This window comes from Pseudoliparis swirei, chromosome 14 (assembly GCF_029220125.1).
Source record: "Pseudoliparis swirei isolate HS2019 ecotype Mariana Trench chromosome 14, NWPU_hadal_v1, whole genome shotgun sequence".
In the NCBI taxonomy this organism is placed as follows: Eukaryota; Metazoa; Chordata; class Actinopteri; order Perciformes; family Liparidae; genus Pseudoliparis; species Pseudoliparis swirei.
Genome location: NC_079401.1, coordinates 6,458,314 through 6,476,476, shown reverse-complemented (window position 1 = coordinate 6,476,476; position 18,163 = coordinate 6,458,314). Strand labels below are relative to the sequence as shown.

The 18,163-nt window shown below is 49.0% G+C and overlaps 1 protein-coding gene across 7 annotated transcripts in view; it reads right to left on the bottom strand.

Annotated features, from left to right (window-relative positions):
- The window catches only part of LOC130204665 (muscleblind-like protein 2a), a 46,607-nt gene that overhangs the window by 4,444 nt on the left and 24,000 nt on the right, over window positions 1-18,163 (bottom strand). For 3 of the 7 annotated variants that reach the window (XM_056431558.1, XM_056431557.1, XM_056431559.1), the window contains exons 3-8: window positions 11,015-11,179; window positions 10,112-10,312; window positions 8,285-8,533; window positions 5,279-5,332; window positions 4,728-4,872; window positions 3,271-3,303 (exon numbers count right to left, since the gene is read on the bottom strand). In XM_056431558.1, coding sequence (XP_056287533.1) covers window positions 3,271-3,303; window positions 4,728-4,872; window positions 5,279-5,332; window positions 8,285-8,533; window positions 10,112-10,312; window positions 11,015-11,179 — 847 coding nt within the window. Of the gene's footprint in view, window positions 1-2,111; window positions 2,207-3,270; window positions 3,304-4,727; window positions 4,873-5,278; window positions 5,333-8,284; window positions 8,534-10,111; window positions 10,313-11,014; window positions 11,180-18,163 lie in introns of all 7 variants that reach the window. The other 4 variants (XM_056431560.1, XM_056431563.1, XM_056431561.1 and 1 more) reach the window with 4 other exon arrangements.

The following is an 18,163-nucleotide window of genomic DNA, read 5'->3' as shown; positions in this document are numbered from 1 at the left end:
CGTGGCGCTTGTTAATAGACAATAGACGGCCAGAAGCCCCCGGTCACATCACACGTCGCACAAGGTCACCGCAGGTAGAGAGCGGAAAAATAAGACCAAAGAAAACCATCGCCGGGCGCCAGACGGGGCGGATCAGCCCCTTATAGGACGGAGCACCCCACCCGTCGGCTGCCACAGGTGGGGGGGGGGGGGAACACAATAATTGCTCACAGGTCCTACTTTGCAGTGGCGGCGTGTTTCAGCCTGGCAGATGACGAGGGTCGGCTAATTGAATGCGAGTATGCGCTATGGGGGGGTTGATTAATATCAGATTATTATTCTAACGGCATCGAAGTGACCTCGTGTGTTCGGTTGAATAAATGTGATGACAAAGATGACGCAGGGAGATGAGAGGCGGAGCACCTGGTCTCTGACTCTATTCACCACAACGGCTGAAGGCTGCGATGTAACGCCGCGTTCAGCCAGACGAGGGCGCTGCAACTTCACGCTCCCCGGCGAGACGCTGTCGGCACATGGTCAACGCTGGCTGGAACACCGAACGACACGATTGGTCGCCGCCTGTCACACGTCACACCGACCGGCTCAGACGACCACGAGTCGACGAGACTCTGAACCTCTCGACGTCTGCAACTGTCCCCCCGTGCTCGTGTGATAAGACGTACATGCATCAGCACGCGCTCAGGTACATGGTGATTATGTGAGTCTCCTCCTCCTCCTACCTGCTGTCAGAAGTGTCTCGAAGAAGGAGATGCGAATGAAAAACATGATTCGGAATCTTGCTGTTCATTCTGTAAATGATGGCGATGGGTGGAGCAAACGAGGCGTGGACTACGAGCAGCACAGCTGGCGACTGTAACTGTGTCCTCGCTGGAGGGGTCTTTATGCAGGGGGGGAGAGACAGACAGCGAGGGCTCCTCGTCGTCCCACATGCATCTTTAAAGAGCAGCTCTGCTTCCTGCTGCTACCGCCGCTGCATGCTAATGACAGGAAGAGACGGCGACTCACAGGAAGTTCACACACTGCCGGCCCACGAGGGGCAATAAAGCACGAGGTAATGGGGGCCCTATCGAATGGTCGATGATCGAACGGGCATCGCCAATGAATTAAGAAAATGATCCTGAGGTTTGGGGTTTTTTTTCTTTACACTCCAGCTTCCATTCTTATTTAGTTTTCCTTCCAGATGTAGTAAGAAGAGGAAGAAGAAGAGGAGCAAGGAAGCTACAACAGTTTTCCACTCGCGTTACATTTCCACCTACACTCATCTGCTCATGTGTGCGCCCTCCAGACGCCACCTGCCCGATACTAGACGACCAGTAAATGATTACCAGCTGCATGAGGCCAGAGTGCAAGCATTGTGCTGGAATCTCCAGGTTTAAAATGGGGCATTAAAACCCGGCCCTGCTTCCCCCGGCTCCCGCTGGCAGGCGGCAACAGGAGAGCCGCCGATCAGAGGCCGTTTTTAGACGGCTTCTGACATCTTTTTTTTTTTGCTCACTCTGACCAGGGCCCGTAACTGTTCCCAGGCGTGATTTATTCTCCCCTTCATCCCCGCGAGGAAAAGTCGTAAAAAAAAAAACCAAGAAGAAGGTGAAACCGGGAGGGGCGCAAACGGGAAAAACAAACAAAACATGGCAGCTGTTACGAAGTGCCGCAGAAAGTGCCCGTGTGTGTTTGCTTGAATGTCGTGTGTGTTGGCGTAGCGCACAAGCGGCACAGACGACGCCCCTGACTGCAGATGGAGAGGCATTTTTGACAACAAGAGAAGTGAGAAAATAAAACTTAAAAACAAAACGTGCAAAAAAAAGAAGGAAAACAAAACAAAACAGGAAGTAGTGCAACACAACATATACTACTTTGCAAATGTGGGAGCTCTGAAGAAGTGCTTGTTGGGGGGGGGGGGGGGCGCCTAATGAGGCTGTGCTCAGGTCGCACCTCCGCTTTAAATTGTCTGGAAAAATACCCACTCCGGCTCTCATGCCAGCGTGAGCTCGCCCAGCGCAGGCGGACGGCTGGATGGGGAGGGGCTGGGCTGAGGCTCGGCTCGCGATGAGGAGGCAGTACTTATTCAGAGCTCCAGGGACTGATGAAAGAAAGCTTTAAAAGGAGCAAACCTGATTGGCTGATGCTGTTGCTGCGTAGGGGACACTTGTGGCAGGAGTTGTTGCTGCAGAGACAGTAGCAGGCGTAGCACTGTACATCATTGGGACTTTGTTTTTAGGGTGGGAAAGGGAAGGTGAGGAGGAGGAGGAGGAGGAGGAGGAGGAGGGGGAGGAAGTGGTAGCAATGGACAGGTAGGTGGAGCGATATGGTAACCATGGCAACATATGTGAAGTGTGCGCGTCGGCGGTATCGTTTTGTTGTTGTTGTTGTTGTTGAAGTTGTTGATGGTGATGGAGGTGGTGGTGGATGTTACAGAGGGCCAGCAAGCCATCGTTATGGTTACACCGGCAGATGGCATGCAACCATTCACAATGCAAAGCAAGGAAGACAGAAAGAAAGAAAGAAAAAAGAGAGCGTGGGAGAAAAAAAACAACAAATAAAAATAAATTTAAAAAACAAGAGGAGAGAAGCTGATTACAATCACAAGTCAGGAAACTCACACGGAAAATCAGTTTGCTGGTTTTCCCAGAGAAGTTGAACGGCACAGGGCAAGAATCAATGACATTGTTTGGCAACGGGGATGGGAACTTGGTTTGTCTTGATTTATTTGTCTTCATGTGGGCTGACTAGATGAACAGCAGGAGGGCGCCAAAAACCCAGGCGGCTACTTCTGACAGACTGTATTAATACCATGGTGAAAATCCTTATTCCTGGTCATCATTTATCCATTTAATAATGTGGGAGCGGCTCATTAGCCGACTGGGCCTTTGTGTAATTCCCTTTCCGTGTTAGCGACTTGGCTGAAATAACTTCTCTGGGAAACTGATTCAAAGTTCCTGATCAGCACAGCAAACACACAGTGGCTATGCTCCAGCCTAAGAACAGACCCGCCTGCAGTATTGCATCTCCCATCTTCATCATAAACAAACTAAATACTCATTAGCGATTAAGTCAGTCACAACTATTTCAGGTGATTCAAGATGGACATAAACATCATCTCACACCCCAGAGCACTTCTAAAAAGAAAGTTGGATCACCGCCACAGGAGGTGATGCGCTGACATTCACCTGCAAGGGCTGCAGATATCGCCCCCGCTCCAACCCCAACCTCCCACTGTCATACATCAAACTGTGTGTGTGTGTGTGTGCAAAAGGGAAGGTCAGAACCTACCAAGACTGCTAGGAGTCATGCACAAGACTGACCCTGTTGTTCATGCAGAGAAATACAGAGGGAGGAAGAATGGGGGGAGGGAGGGGGGGAGGACAGAGAGAGGGGGGAGGGAGAGAGAGAGAAAACAAATGGGTTAATTGAGAGGGAGGAGAACAACAAGGTTAGACCAAAACAAAACAGCTTGAGGACTTCACTCGGATGCTACTGCTGCAGCCGGGTATAAATGCAGTTAACAGGAGCAAGCAGACGAGGTCCCCGGTTCCGTCACGGCATTAGTGACTAAAAACTGTAAAAAGCTAAAACACGGAGCACATTTTCAAACTGTAGCTTGTGAATTCATGGCCAAGATTCATGTTGCAATGCTGGATCCATGAGATTATTGGTTTGCAGATGTGAAGGAAATGTTGGATAACCCTGAGAATCAGGCCAGGATTCACTTAAAACACCTTCTGGTTTTCCCACATCCATATAACAGGTCAAGGAGTGTCATTTGTTGAACAGATTGGAGAGCCCACCGGGACACATTGGTGGTCACGGGTTATATATATATAAAGTTGACTTGTCTGAGATCCAGCTGTTTCTAAAGTTGATGCAAATTGTTCTTCAGTCTCTCATTTCTTTACACTTGATTCATATGTCTACATTCCCTTCATTCTCTAGGTCTCCTGTGGCCACAAAGCCCCCAACGCAATTCAATCTATATGCTGAAAAGGTTTGCGAATAATGAACAGTGTAAATACATCGTGACGGAGCCAAACGGCTCGGGCTTCCATCCAGATGTGGATCAGGTGAAGATGGGCAGAACCGAAGTGTCCATCGCGAAAATATTACAGGAAATCTCCATTGGAATCTTCTGCAAAAACAGGATGCGCTCAGACGACTTTAAACCAGGGGCTATCTCCCACACACGGATGCAGAGGCGGGAGGGATGATGGGCCGTCAGGCATCTCACGCCACAAGTGAAGGAAAGAAGAAGAAAAAAAGAGCAGGTAGCGTGAGGGTCGATGAGTGGCTGCCGGCTGTCGCATGAGCTGCAGTGATCTCGTTTCAGCTACTGTTAGCTTCTGTGAGACAGAGAGGGCTTCCTGTTCCACGGGAGAGAACTGAGGCTCGACAAAAACACACTACTTTACTTTTTTTCCGATATCGATTGTCACGCCGAAAACATTGCGTTTGCACAAAATTCAGTCATTATTCGAAACACAGTTGCTGAGCCTCTGTGTTGTAAACAATTGGGCTCTTGTGCATGATTGGCTGATGTGCCAATACATCATATCTGGCCTGCACCGCCCTCCGATCTGGCAGCCATTACGTGCCCCTGCTGGCGGTCGGCACTAGATCACAGATTAGGGATGGCGGACAGTCGGAACACATGCCCCCGCGTACCGACGAGCGCCCGCGTGGGCCGTGCGCATCGATTGGTGGAGGGGAGAGAGGGGGGGGGGGAGTTCTCTTACCTGTGGGAAAGAAAGTGGGCTGCTGCATGTGTGCGTTGGCCAGCGCCTGCTGGTAGTGCAAAACACTGGCGTTGAACAGGGAGCCGTTGCTCTTCTCAAGTGCTTGTCTCTTTGGTAGCGGCTGGAGGACGCCGTGGGGGAACGCCTGTCCACCGAAAACACACACACACACACACACACACAGAAGCACAGTAGATTTGATCCGAGCGCTCACACAAGTCGACTGATATTTGTAAATGTGTTATTTGTCTCTATGCACAGCACAACAAGGCACACGAGGAAACTTACTGTAGCTATCACATGGACAATGAGAAACTAGGCAATCAACACGTTAAAGAACAAAGTGTGATGACTGGAATTATTTTAACATTACATTGCAGTTTGATAAATGTACAGTACAATCTAGAATTGCCACTGGCGATCATCAATGATGACTTTAAAGTGTCTTACAGGGTTTCACAAAAACAGAAGGCGGCAACTTAAATTGTGTGAGTGGCTACAGTACAATTAAAGAAGCTCCATGCAAAGCAAAAGGTGAAAGGTCAAAGTACCAGGTCTACAGTTGCCTCGAAGGGTCGCTTCATTGCTTTGGCAGTCGACTGAGTCTTTAATTAGCAGGCAGCGAGCACATGATGGCAGTGGGCCAATGGGATTCAAGCGTATTAACATACAGGTAACAGCAAGCAGAGGTGCGTCATGGGGGACAGCGTTGCATTGTGGATAGGTGAGAAGGAAAAAAACAAAAACAAAAATAATCTGAATGCAAGTATACCACATACAAAACAATAGGCATGCACATAAACAAAAAACTGTTTTGTTTACTTTAAAGAAACATTGATTTTTTTTTTAAATTAGTACAAAAGCATCTTCATTAACCTTTGGTTAAAAAAGAAAAAAAAAGCAAGATTCTATGATGTCTTTTAAATCTACGGGGAAAGCATTTAGTAGGAAAACAACTTTGTTTTAAATACATAAATATATGTATCTACGCAAGAAGACAACGCAGTAAACACAGCCTGGCTGACACTTTATGTGATATCTGAACACAGGTTCTCTACCGTTTCCAAGAGGTGCTCCAGTCCTACACACACCATCACTACTGTGCTCCTGGAGGTGGTTTTGGGCCTGAGGAATGTCTAAAACACCCACAGCAGATTGGGATGTGAGTGGGCTCAGGTCCCCTCAAATTACTGAACTCTGCCCTCACAACTGGCAGCAAGAACTGGTCACATCCGTGTGGGCTTAAACATTATTGCTTGTTGTTGAAAAGCTGTCCCCCCGTGGGGGCGGAGCTTGAGTACGATAATCACGTCCCTTTTTTCCTGCGGTGGCGTCGATTCGCGTCTTGTGCTTGAAACAAGTCACAGCTCCTCAAACTGCGGCCCGTGAGTGTGATCGATGGACTCGGGGGAGGTGACACGATGCGGGTTATCCTTCAATCACAGAATGTGGAGCTCTGTTTATATTTAGGTTTCATCCGAAAATAAATGTCTTTCAAATGTAGAAGTCGAAAGTTTTTATTTCGACTGATTGCTTTGGTTTCATTTTGTAATTTCTTTTTTTTTTAAGAAACGTCACTGCTGAGAGGAAGAAAAAAAACATGAGATGGATGTGATGAGCACAGCGGTTCAGGGGGTCCATGCACAAGCCTCTTGCTTCATGTGTGTGGATTTTATTTGGAGTAGCTGACAATATATATATATATATATATATATATTGCTGATGGGCTGTAGTGTCAATCGCTGGTTAGTTCAGATGGGAGACGGTCTGTCAAGGGGACATGAAAAGCAGATGACTGCATTCGACACCGTGGCAAGCGTCCCATAATGTGGCACAGTAAAAAAAAAAAAGAATCTCAGTGAAAGGATCGTTTTACTGTAGCAGTATCGGTTCATGTGTAACCGTATCTACAGTACACTTAAGCTTATTTGCTTCAGTTTATTTCTTTAAAGAAGTGAATTATGGATAATGATATTATCTGTTTGCAGCAGTGCAGCAGAACATATTTTATGGGTCTCTGTCCTTCAGCTTAGGCTAAGGGCTAAAAGAAAATTGGATAAAAGGTGCTGACTGAACAAAGCATTGTCCTAAGGTTGACCCTGCTCACCTCTTACACAGCGTGTAACTGCTAATGGCAAATTGGTTCACAACATTGATAAACTGGGCCCTAAGAGGAAGACAGGAGGAGTATGAAGCATTGATTGTGAGGAGAATGCACAGGGGCATTGTGTACTCAGGTACTCAGTGTGCCTTTAAGAGAACGGCGGGTCATCATCGGGTCTCTTTTATTTATGCATGTTTTTCCAATTCCTTCTGGTTTTGCTGCTCCCATGCAGCTGCTTGCAAAAGTGCACAAACCCAACTAACCCGGGCTCGCGGTCGACGGCTCGACTTCCACACTGTGGACTTATGGAGGAGGGGGCAGAGAGAGAAAAGCAGCGATGGAGCCGGCCAATGAGAGCGGTGTGTGCAACGTGTACACGAAAAAAGAAAAGAAAGAAAAGCATGCCCGTGAAACCGAAGGGGGGGGAATCAGTCAGCAGCACACTGGCGCAGTACAAGGTGTGCGAGTGCAGCAGCCAAAGGGCCATTGAAAAGAGGGGGGGGGGACAGAGCCAAACCCACTCCGCTGTCTCCATCCGTCGGTCTGTCTTACTGCGTTTCAATCCTCTGTCCCTTGCAACTAAAGGCGGAGGATGCTCCCCCCCCCACACACACACACACACACACAAGTCCCAACCCACGAGGCTACATCCTCATCCAACCCCGATTCAATTTACACTGATCTACAGAGAGGCACACTTATCATTGAGAGCAGGGTGGGTGGGGGGAGGTGGGATGGAGGGTGAGCCAGCACATTGTCTCAGTATGAACCAAGGGCATTGGGGGGTGGAAAAGCGGACTGCGGTGAGGTAATAACAGATTGTTCTTGCGGCATTGCACCGATGCATTTAGGTCCCACTAAACCCGGTTTATCGTATTGCAACGGCCTCACTTTGGGGCGACTGTTGTTCGTGAATTATACGCCGGAGTCCGCCACAATAAGCCAGCGGAGGTGGGTGGGTTTGGTTTATCCAGTCATAAAGCAGCGCTCCACATTTTATGTTGAGTGTTTTGCCATCGACAACATGCGCTGACATGCCGCGTGAGCCGAGACGATCCGTCGTTACGTCAAGTGTATTTGGTGACCGTCGGCAACGGTGCATCGCGTCGGCGGTCGTGTTCGATCGGCTCGCGGTCCCAGTCTGTGTTCATGGTCGTGCAGCAATCTCTGCTTTGTGTGAAGCCATGCGGCCCTAAACCCCGGGGCTGGTAGAAATGTTATTTAGAGTGTGAATCGTACTGTATACGTTGTGTTTTCTTGCTCTTTCACAACCATAAAACCTCTAATAATAACTTGTTTACTCGGTGCCTCCCTGGGTTTAACAATTTGTAGGAAAATAAAATCGCATTATGTCCCATCTATACAAGCTTCTGCTCTATAAGTACAATCAGGGACCGTGGGAGCTTTATTTTGTTCCTACGTATGTGTGTGTGTGTGTGATTCCTGCTCTCACCATGGCGGCGGCTTGCGCGGCCACGGCTGTCTGGTTGGCCTGGTGTTGGGCGGCCTTGATCTTGGCCTGCAGGTGGGCCGGTGGGTGGAAGTACTTGCACTTCTCGCGGGAGCAGCGGCTCTTGATGTAGTCCATGCAGACAGTGACGGTGTTGTCGCTGGTGTCGATCATGGGGCTGTCGCTGGGGTGAGCGAAGCGGCAGTCGGTCTCCCCGCGAGCGCAGTTGCCCCGCTGGAACTCGCGGCACACCTGGGAGCCGGAGAGTCAGGCGGACGAACACACACACACACACACAGACGGACACAGATGTGTGGGGGGGGGGGAGACAGACCCAGATGTGGGGGAGACGAGCATTCAGAACATGTCAAGAGAGAAGATTTAACAAGGCATCCAATTAAATTAATTTCTTGTCTTCTTTTTACTGTCGAGCACGGTAACTCAGGCAGCCATTAAAATCCTTAAAAATGAGTAAAAATAAATACTAATAATCAAATGCTGAAGTTTCTGCGTCATCATAATTTAAAGACACAGCGACCGATTCTTTTTAAAACACAAACAATGCATTTTTGTTTTGGACTGGCAGTGAAAAGGTTTCCACACCGTGGAACTAAAGTGTGATCGTGAACCAGTCAGTGTTCAGAGGCCTGTCACGACCACATGGGGGATGTGCTTTTTAACTTGCACTCTGGGACTGACACACGCACACGCTTGGTTCGTGTGGGCGTGCATATGTGTCTCACAGGGATACGGTTTCATTAGAGCCAACTTCATTCAGTTGCTAAGTGATAGCACTCCCGTAGAAAAACACATACTGGCTCACACCTACGCATCACCTCCAGGTCTTCGGGAGATTATTGTTTATCGTAAAAAAAGAAATGTAGTGGGAAAAGACACACAAAAACACTCCTCGATCGCTCATTCGGTGCCGTGTGCCAGGGGGCAGACGGAGGTTGCTGAAGTTGTGGTGATTGTTCCAGTTTAACTGTGTTTGTCTCACGAGTGTAACACCCTGTTCTGTTTCTCCTGTGTTCCGTGTCTCCTATGTCTCCTCTGTGTCTCCTCTGTCTTAATTGTTTAATTCCCTGCACCTGCCCTCAGCCACTCTTGTCTCGTTACTGCCTGATGTCGTACACCTGTGTTTCCCCCCCTATATATTGTGTCAGTCTTTCCAGAGGGATGACAACAATCAGATGCTCTTTAGCTCAAGGGTAATGGTAGAGAACTATCAAGTGAGCAGGCTCTCCAGATGAGACTTGATGTATCTTGTCGAACTCGTACCGCAGCTACTAAACTATGCAATTACATATTTCACTGGGCTTTTTATTTTTGTAGGGGAGATGTAATTATCTTTATAGAGTGAAGGCGGCAACTTTTTACCAACCTGTATTTTCTCCTTGGGCAATTTAAATAATTGTGTATTTAAGTCATGAATTACTACGTCGAGAACACGTAGTTGCATTAAAAAAGTCCATTCAAAAGGTTAAAGATGTGCGTATGTGTACATTATTTGTTGCTATGAAAACTCCTGCGGCAACCAGGGATGCAGTATTTATTGTCGTAGTATTTCATCGTGTTTTGTTTCCTGTCTTCATTGCACAATGAGGATATTTATGATTATTCTATGACAGCCATAATACCCTTTAAATGCTGCGTAGCTATAAATGGTCCGTCATTAGCGCCACGCATCTATCGCATCTCTTCCGCACGGCATGATCCCAGCAGTGCGTTAACATAATTATCCCTCACGAACGACCTCAAAGGGAACATTGGGTATGATTAGCCGTCGTCCTCGTCTCGTCGGAGAGAGGCTGTGATTGGGTGGGTCACCTCCAGCTTGTCGGTGCGCATCAGCTTCTGGTTGGAGGAGGAGCCGCCGGACACGGAGATGGGCGGGCTGCCGGGGATGATGCAGGGGGAGCTGGACATGATGTCTTGAGGCATCAGGCCCATGCTGTGGGACATGGGCGTCAGGTACGATGTGTAGCTCAGACCTGCGCTGGAGCCGAGGGCCTGGCTCATCGGGAACGTCTGCAGAGCATGGAGAGAAAGCAGTTCAGCGACTCTGATCCGAGCAGGCGCCTCTTTCAGAAACTCGTTCCTTTTTTCCTTGTTTTCGCCATTTTTTTCTTCTTCCATTCTTAATTAGTCAAGGAGGGGAGAAATAGCAAATGAGGTAAAATGGCAGAGGAGGGAGTGGAGGGTGGAAGGCAGAAAGAAGTTGGAGGACAAATTAAATGAGCGGAGGGCGCAGCTGTGCCGAGCGGCGGGTAAGAGGGATGAGGGAGGGTGTGACAGGTAGAGAGGGAGAAGAGGCTTCACAGGGGAACATATAGCATATGGGGGAGAGAGGGAAGCCAGCGCAGAAACAATCGTTTTTTTGTTTTTGTTTTAACCTCTGGGAAGATTTTGCTGAGCAAGCGTGTTTCCTTTCAGCTGCACCCAGCGTTGCATTGATGCAGTTAAACACGTTCACACCTGGCAGCTGCCCAGCGCAACCGCAGTCTACAGCTGACTGCACAGAGGAGCTGTGCTTTGCTCAAGCCCGTCCCTAATGACTCGTGAGAGAACAGAACCATTGTCGTCGTCGCCCTACGTGTGATCTGAAAACGGGGTAACGCAAAGGTCAATATAATCGTGAAGAATCTAATGGAATTCGCAGCGTCTCAGATTTTCATCACGCCCTGGTCGTCGGATAGAGCTGGAGTCACGCTTCCTCAGGCCGGCGCTCACCACGGGTTGCATGGTGGTGCCGGGGATCATGAACTGCATCTGCTGAGCCAACATGGCCGCCGCTGTCTTCTGCTGGATCAGGTTATTCCGCCCGTTGATCTCCAGCTGGGTCTTCAGGTGAGCGGGCGGGTGGAGGTACTTGCAGTTCTCTCGCGTGCAGCGGCCCTGAGAGACGGGGAGGGTGGAGAGACAAAACAAGGTCATTAACAGTCCCCCAAAAAGATGTCCAGGCGTCCACAGAATGAGCTGAAAAAGCCACGTTTTGACAGTAAACGTGACACGGACTCCGGAACACCGGGTACCTGAAGGCAGCGCACACATTTACGCCGGGAGAGCGTGAAACGCACGACATGTTTGTGCTCATCCAGTGGATGTCGCTCGTTGTGTTATGTTACTTCTGGCAGCTCTCGGCCCCGCCTGCTGCAGCTTTCACGCACTCGCCGATGTTCAGAGCACTCGAATGACGAGAGCCCGACTTTCGATTCGACCTCGCTCGCCATCGCGACCGTCTCTGTCGCTCTTTGGATGCACGGGTCATCCAGTATTCTCTGCGGGAATGCAAACGCTCGGTCGGCAGGGTCAGGCTTACGGGTGCCCTGGTGGATGAAGGCAATTAAACTGTCAAACCAGAGGCTAATGGCAAACACAATAATCCAATATGGATCCTCCTCGCGGTGCTTATTGCGAAGCAGAGTGGGCGGACGGGAGGAGCGAGGTCAGGAGGGAGCAGCAAAGTGCAGGGCGGAGAACACGGCGGTGGGGAAGGAGACGGAAAGGAAAGGTGAAGAGCGCAGCGCTGGAAAAAGAAGTGGGCAGAGTGGAACGCCAGGATTCTAGCCCGGGGGGGGGGGGTTCTGTATCTTCTATTTATATTGTATTTGCTCACATTTCCTTGATAATTGTGCTTTTAAACGTTGTTTTAATGCAGGACTTTTGCGTTGACTTGGTCCTCAAGGAGCCAAACACGTCCGACTAAAGCATCCGCCCGGTCATCGTCACAGTCCGTGTCACGTTTCATTTTGTCGTGTGTATTTTGAAAGCATTCCTGATATAGTGACGCAATATTGCACATCAGCTGAGCCCGAACTTTGAGAAGCAGCAAAAAGGAAAATAAAGAATATAGAAAGTCCCACATTATTCTGAGTAAAGCACATATATCTGGAACACATCCCTGGGGTTAAGATGCAAATGCATTTGTTTCCTCAAAGGCTTGAGAGAGAGAGAGAGAGGCACTCGCCGTGCTGCGGACATTTGAAGTAGCACCCTGTTCAAGTCCATAGAGCAACACGGAGAGCTTTGTATTACTTTTAATCAAGCCTGGCTCCCGGTGTAAATAACAGATAATCTTCAAGTCTCATCAAAGGAAGGCAAATATTAAACCTGGCAATCCTTTTCTTCCCGATAGATATTAAAGACACCTCCCAGAGCGTCCAACACACTATTGCCCTTGTTACGATGACTTTTCTTTCAGCGGATCTGAAGCTCCCACAAAGGATATAAAGGACGCCTGCAGACGCTATAGGCGCCTTTGTCATTTTTGTTTTCGCATTAATAAATACACAGAGATATGAAATATGGTCTTTTGCTGGGGATTCATGTGTGCGTGTCAGATAACAGGTTTGACATTCAGAGACACCCTGCAGCAGCTCTGTAATGACGAGAGTCACGTGTGAGACGGGACCGGCCTCCACCGATACCCTCCCGTCGGTTCACGCGCACAACATCACACCTGCCCACACATATGCATACTAAATCACAACAAGCGGCGCCCACACACACACGAATACTGGCACAGGCAGACACACACACACACACATCTAACCCCAGTCCAGACCAGAGGAACAGCGTTAGCGCGAAACCCCGCAAACAAAAAGCCTGGAGAGCTGTCAGAACTAATTGGAGCCTTATGCACCACCACAGACACTATCAAAAGAGTGTGTGTGTGTGTGTGTATCTGCATCCATGAAACAGAATGCGTAGGCAAGTATAGAGGTGTGTCTGTGCGCAGGGGAAACTGTGTGGGCGGGTGTGATTGTGACTGTGTGTGTGAGAGCTGGTGCTGAAGCTGAGGTCTGGACGGCATCCCAAACCGAGTCTGCAGGAAAGCGCAGCATTGCCAGCGCGCCACACAGATCAGACACGGGATGAATCCCCACGCCGCTCACTCATTTACGTGGACCGAAGCCATCTCGTCCACCATTTGGTCCCTATTAACTTAATCTATAACCTGCTCCTCATTATTACCTTCGCATTGAAAGGTCGCCGTGTATTTATTTGTATGCGTGTTATTCGCATAAGTCAAAAAGTATTCAACCGAATCGCATGAAATTTGGTGGGATGATTGGTTATTATACGGGGACCATTTGATTAGATTTTGGGATCGATCGGGTCAAAGGTCAAGGTCATGAAAAGGTCAACATCTTATTTTTACCAAATTTATATCCAATTGGCATGCAACTAATGCCAAAATGTTCATAATTCAATGCCCAATCTTGTGATATGCGAAGGTATGCGCTCTACCGAGTGCCCGTTCTAGTTACCCATTTAAAGTAATGAGGTAAATGGAGGCGGAGCTACCCGGGAGGGAGGAGGAGCTGTCGCACAATCCTCGGACAAAACTTCTCTTTTCATACCGTCAAACTTATTTGAGAGCCCCTTTTTGTTGGGGTGCTGAAGTATTCACGATGCGCTGCAGCAACGTGCTGCCCGGTGGTCTGTGCACGAGTTAAGTTCGGTCCGTCGTTCGCTCTTCCTCCTTCTCGTCTGGTTTGGGAGGTGGAAGAAGCAAATAAATGAACATTAAAAAAACATTAAAGTCAGTATTGATATGTTTTACTCGTGGTTTCCAAAGTCAGCGCTGCACACGGAATATGATGCCGGAAGTCTGGTTACGACGATGTGAAAAGGTGTTCCACGTCATCGTATGTTCGGAGGAGGATGCCCTTCACGGTCCTACCTGTGTGAACACAGCCTGTCTTCTAACTTGTAAGAGTGTCACGATCTGTCTGTACAGCGTTATTCACACTGTCTTTTACTGGCGTGGGCTCCTGGAGGTCTCGGGGCCTATTAATGAAAAGGATATGGATTTGCTATGAATTCGGTTAAAGGACATCAAGATGTCTGGTGGGAGGGTGGAAAGAGGAGAATTTCAGCTGCGTTCTCACTGTAGATGATGAGGTCAGGTAAACGGATATATATTCTGGGGGGCTAATCCAATCCCGGAGAAGACATGCTGGCGTTCGCTGCTGTCATCAAGGAACAATGCTGATGACCCCCCCCCCCCCACCCCACACACATATTGCAGCACATGAAACTCAGGGAGGTGTTTATTTATTGTTCCTGTGCACGGCAGTTAAAAAATCTCTCACCCACGTCACGTCTCTCTGGTTAATGTGAACAATCTGACATCAGCTTTACGAATAAAGTTATTCTTGCTTGAGTAAAACACGGATCGGCCAATTTCAAGACGTGTTCGTGTTGCGCAATCCCTCCGATGAGAGAGAGGGTCCGGGGATCTGCAGTTTGAGAGATGACGCTTCCCCCGCCGACGCGCTTTGGGGATTCAAAGCACATACGATGAGGTAAGCTTCGTCCGAAGGCGGCACTGCATCGCGTATAAAAATCAATTTTAAAAAAGAAAGATGGAGTGCGCGTGGCTCGTGGTTTCAGCGAGGCGACGGCGATGACGGTGCTGAAAAAGCGGCGTGCGTGGCATCATCTGGTTTCAGACCGTTATCTCTTTGAGAAGGTGACAGACACACACATATACACCCCCACACACACACACACACTGTGCCTTCTGTCTGAGCCACCCACTCGGAGCGGAGCAGAAACCCATTCATCAGTGCCTCCGAGCAGCCGTCCATGAAAAGGATCTTTGAAAGCACCGAGGCACCTCCGCGATGCACCCGGCGCCGAGCCGTAGAGCGACACGGCGAAATTACACCTTTCGGAGAGGGTCTCTCGTCTTTGTGTGTGTATGAGATTCGATGATCCGCGCTAATAGCCGCTTTGATTCAGATTGGATAATTATCTCCTCGCGTCGCAGTGGAAGAAAAAGAATCGCGAACAACGGAGGAGAGATCAAAGATAAATTATCGGTTGTTTTCACTTGAAATAGATCCTCGGTCCAGGAGACATTACTGCTGGCATGTTCCCTCGAATCCCCACAGTCATCGCCAGCAAGATAGCACTGACTGTCTGCCAAGTTCCCACACAGTGGTAATATGAATTAAAATGTGTTCCATTTTATTAGGGTGCTAGGGGGGGGAGAGGGGATAAAGGCAGCTAACGCTATAAACAGATTAGGATTATGCTCACTTCCCCCATTGGGGCTCTTTTAATTGTTTTTAGTTCTTGTAATTAGGGCTCATTAATTACTTATGGAAATTCATCTGGCAATTGTTTTATTTGTAAAACAGGCAACCGTGGTGTGAAATGTTCCTCCTGCATCCAACACCAGCCGGAGGCTTTTATTTTGACACTCCTTGATATCGGCTGCTATATTATGCTGCTTTTTTGTTGTTGATACGACCATCTACTGAAGGCCGACTAGGCCATTAACATTCCACTGAATGGTCCACAACAACTTTCATCTTCAATGGATTTCTTCAGTAATTCATAAAGTAAAAACGATGTTATTCCATAAACAAAAAAAAGTCCCTTCAGCATTCCACTGAAGCATCGAATCAGACGAGGGCACGCGATGTCCAGTGGACCGACCTTGAGCCGAGGGAGAGAAAAACAGACGTTCGTCACAGTAACCACACTGGCATGAGAACACAAAAAGGAGAAAGGCAGTCCATCCCAACCCAGCGACGGAGGGGACAACATTTCTCCTGCTGAACACAACGTCGGCTATGGCAACGCGGAAACACACATTCATCGTCTCACCGTCGACACATTTTTAACTGCCTGCAAGCCACTCCATTGTACTTCTACTCGCCTCTGATAATGTTGTACCCGCTCTGTCTGGATGGAGCAGACGCCATTATAAGAATGAATATGTTCCTCATGTGAACCAGACGGGGCTTCTTTTTCTTTTCGTATCGCTGCGCTGTATCTTATGAGAGCCTTCTTCCGACCCCGAGCCATCTTCGAGCCCCCGGACCTCCACCCCCCCCCCCCTTCATCAGCCCGGCTGAATGGCCAGAATGATGCCTGTTGTGTGTTTGTGGGTGGCACAGACACAGAGAGCCAGTCTTCCACCCCCTCTGCAGATTAGCGCCTCAGCTGTGGGCCCCCTCCGTGCACCACTGTACCATTTGCATTTCGCCCCTCAATGGGCGCTCTATCCTCGGGCCTGCCGGAGACGGAGAGTGGCTCCCGGAGAGAAAAGAAAGGGAGGGGTGCACGGTGACGTGATCAATGGCGGTGCGACTGTCGGTCAGTGCGTTTACATGATGGTATAATTCGAATCTTGCTTTAGTCGGACTATGCTATCTTTTGGGGGATCTGCTGTGTTCCCAATATACATGGCAGTGAGTAATTCGAATCATTGGCCGAAAGCATGTCATATCCGATACGATAGGTGGCGCTGTTTTCATTACAACTCGTGGTGATGCAGCCATTTCCACTTGACCTCTTCACCACTACCAACAACATCAACATTTGGAGAAAGATGGCGAACAGAGAGCAAGGCGAAGCTACATCCCTCTACTATTCTTGCATGATGTTAATAGGAGTACAGCGAATGCAAACGGCGCTATTGGCGTTGTTTGTTTGTTTTCTGCCGGCCAGGCTCCCGGCAGTGACGACTTATCGTCTCTTTCGACTTCCGGGTCACGACCTGGGAGGGAGGAGGGAGGAGGGCGGCGGGATCTCAAGCATGCGCAAAGACGCAAAGTCCAGTTCCTATTCCAATTCACCGTTACATGCCGCGATAGTCGAATTATCAACCGGATCGGATCGAGTTATCCAGGGGTGTTAATCGGATCGTAGTCGGACCGCACATAGTCGAACAAAGGTGTTGACATGAAACGGATCATTCCATTTCAGTCCGACTAAGCCACTTATTCGAATGCATGTAAACACGGTCATTATTGGCGGACCGGAGTCCGGTAAGATCGATCGGGGGCGGGGGGGAGAAGAGGATAATGGGAAACGACAGCAAAAAAAAAAAGTTGCAGAGTCAGCAGCACAAGTGGCTACTTGTGACGACTGAAGGCGCCGTCGAGGCTGCGGAGGCCCAAAGCGATCACGCCCAGAGGCACAGCCTTCCAGAAAGTTCACCCACACAACAGGCAACAGGTGAGGTCTCGCTTATGAAATAGTTTTGGGAGGCTGCATCCGTGAGAGAAACTGGAGCAACGTCTTCTTCCTCCCGCTCATCCGATTGTCCTTCTCTGACACTAATGTTTCTGACATGAAGCCTGTGATATGTGTAATCCCCTTAGAGCAGAGTCGGAGAACCTGTTGTATCCCCACTGACCAGAGGGGAGGGACATTGTCTCTCAATGTCTCCTGGTATAGTTTCTCTGTCCCTTGATGTCCTTGCAGTGCCGCGTTTACATGCTGCCTCGGTCATTTGCATTGTTGAGAAATACGCGTGGCTCACGCTCCTCCTCTGGGTGCCCTGTTTTGTTGACAGATATTCATATTTGTGGATTTAAATACCCAAATGAGCATTTCTTGGCTTGCGCCCACTTCCTGAAAACGATCGGTCCAGGAGGTTCTGCCTCGCCGCCACATTTAGAAGATGAAACCCATCAACGGGGCGAGAAAAAAAACCTGTCATGAAGTCTTTCTTTCTCCCGTTTGCTCCAGACGGGTTTTTTCCGGGGTGCGCTAACCGCTAGTTCTGGGTCGGCCGATACCAGTTCACAAGGACGCCACTCTTGTGGAAGCTATCAGACACCGACAGGACGGGCGCTACAGTGCTCAGAAGGCTGCGGAAGAAAAGAGGCAGACCCGCTGATCCTAGCAGCGAGACTGTGGATGCACATGGACAGGGCCTTCCCTTCATCCTCAAACGCGGAGAATGCTCCCTCTTAAGGATCCTGTTTAGTTTTTTGGGGCTCTAATGGATCCGTTTGGACTAATGGATCCGTTTGAAGCAGCGAGGGTCCGGGACACCGGGAACCACTGAAGATCCATTATGAAAAGATAGCCAAAGGCCTTTTGCTTACATTTGGGCTGGTAATGGAGAAC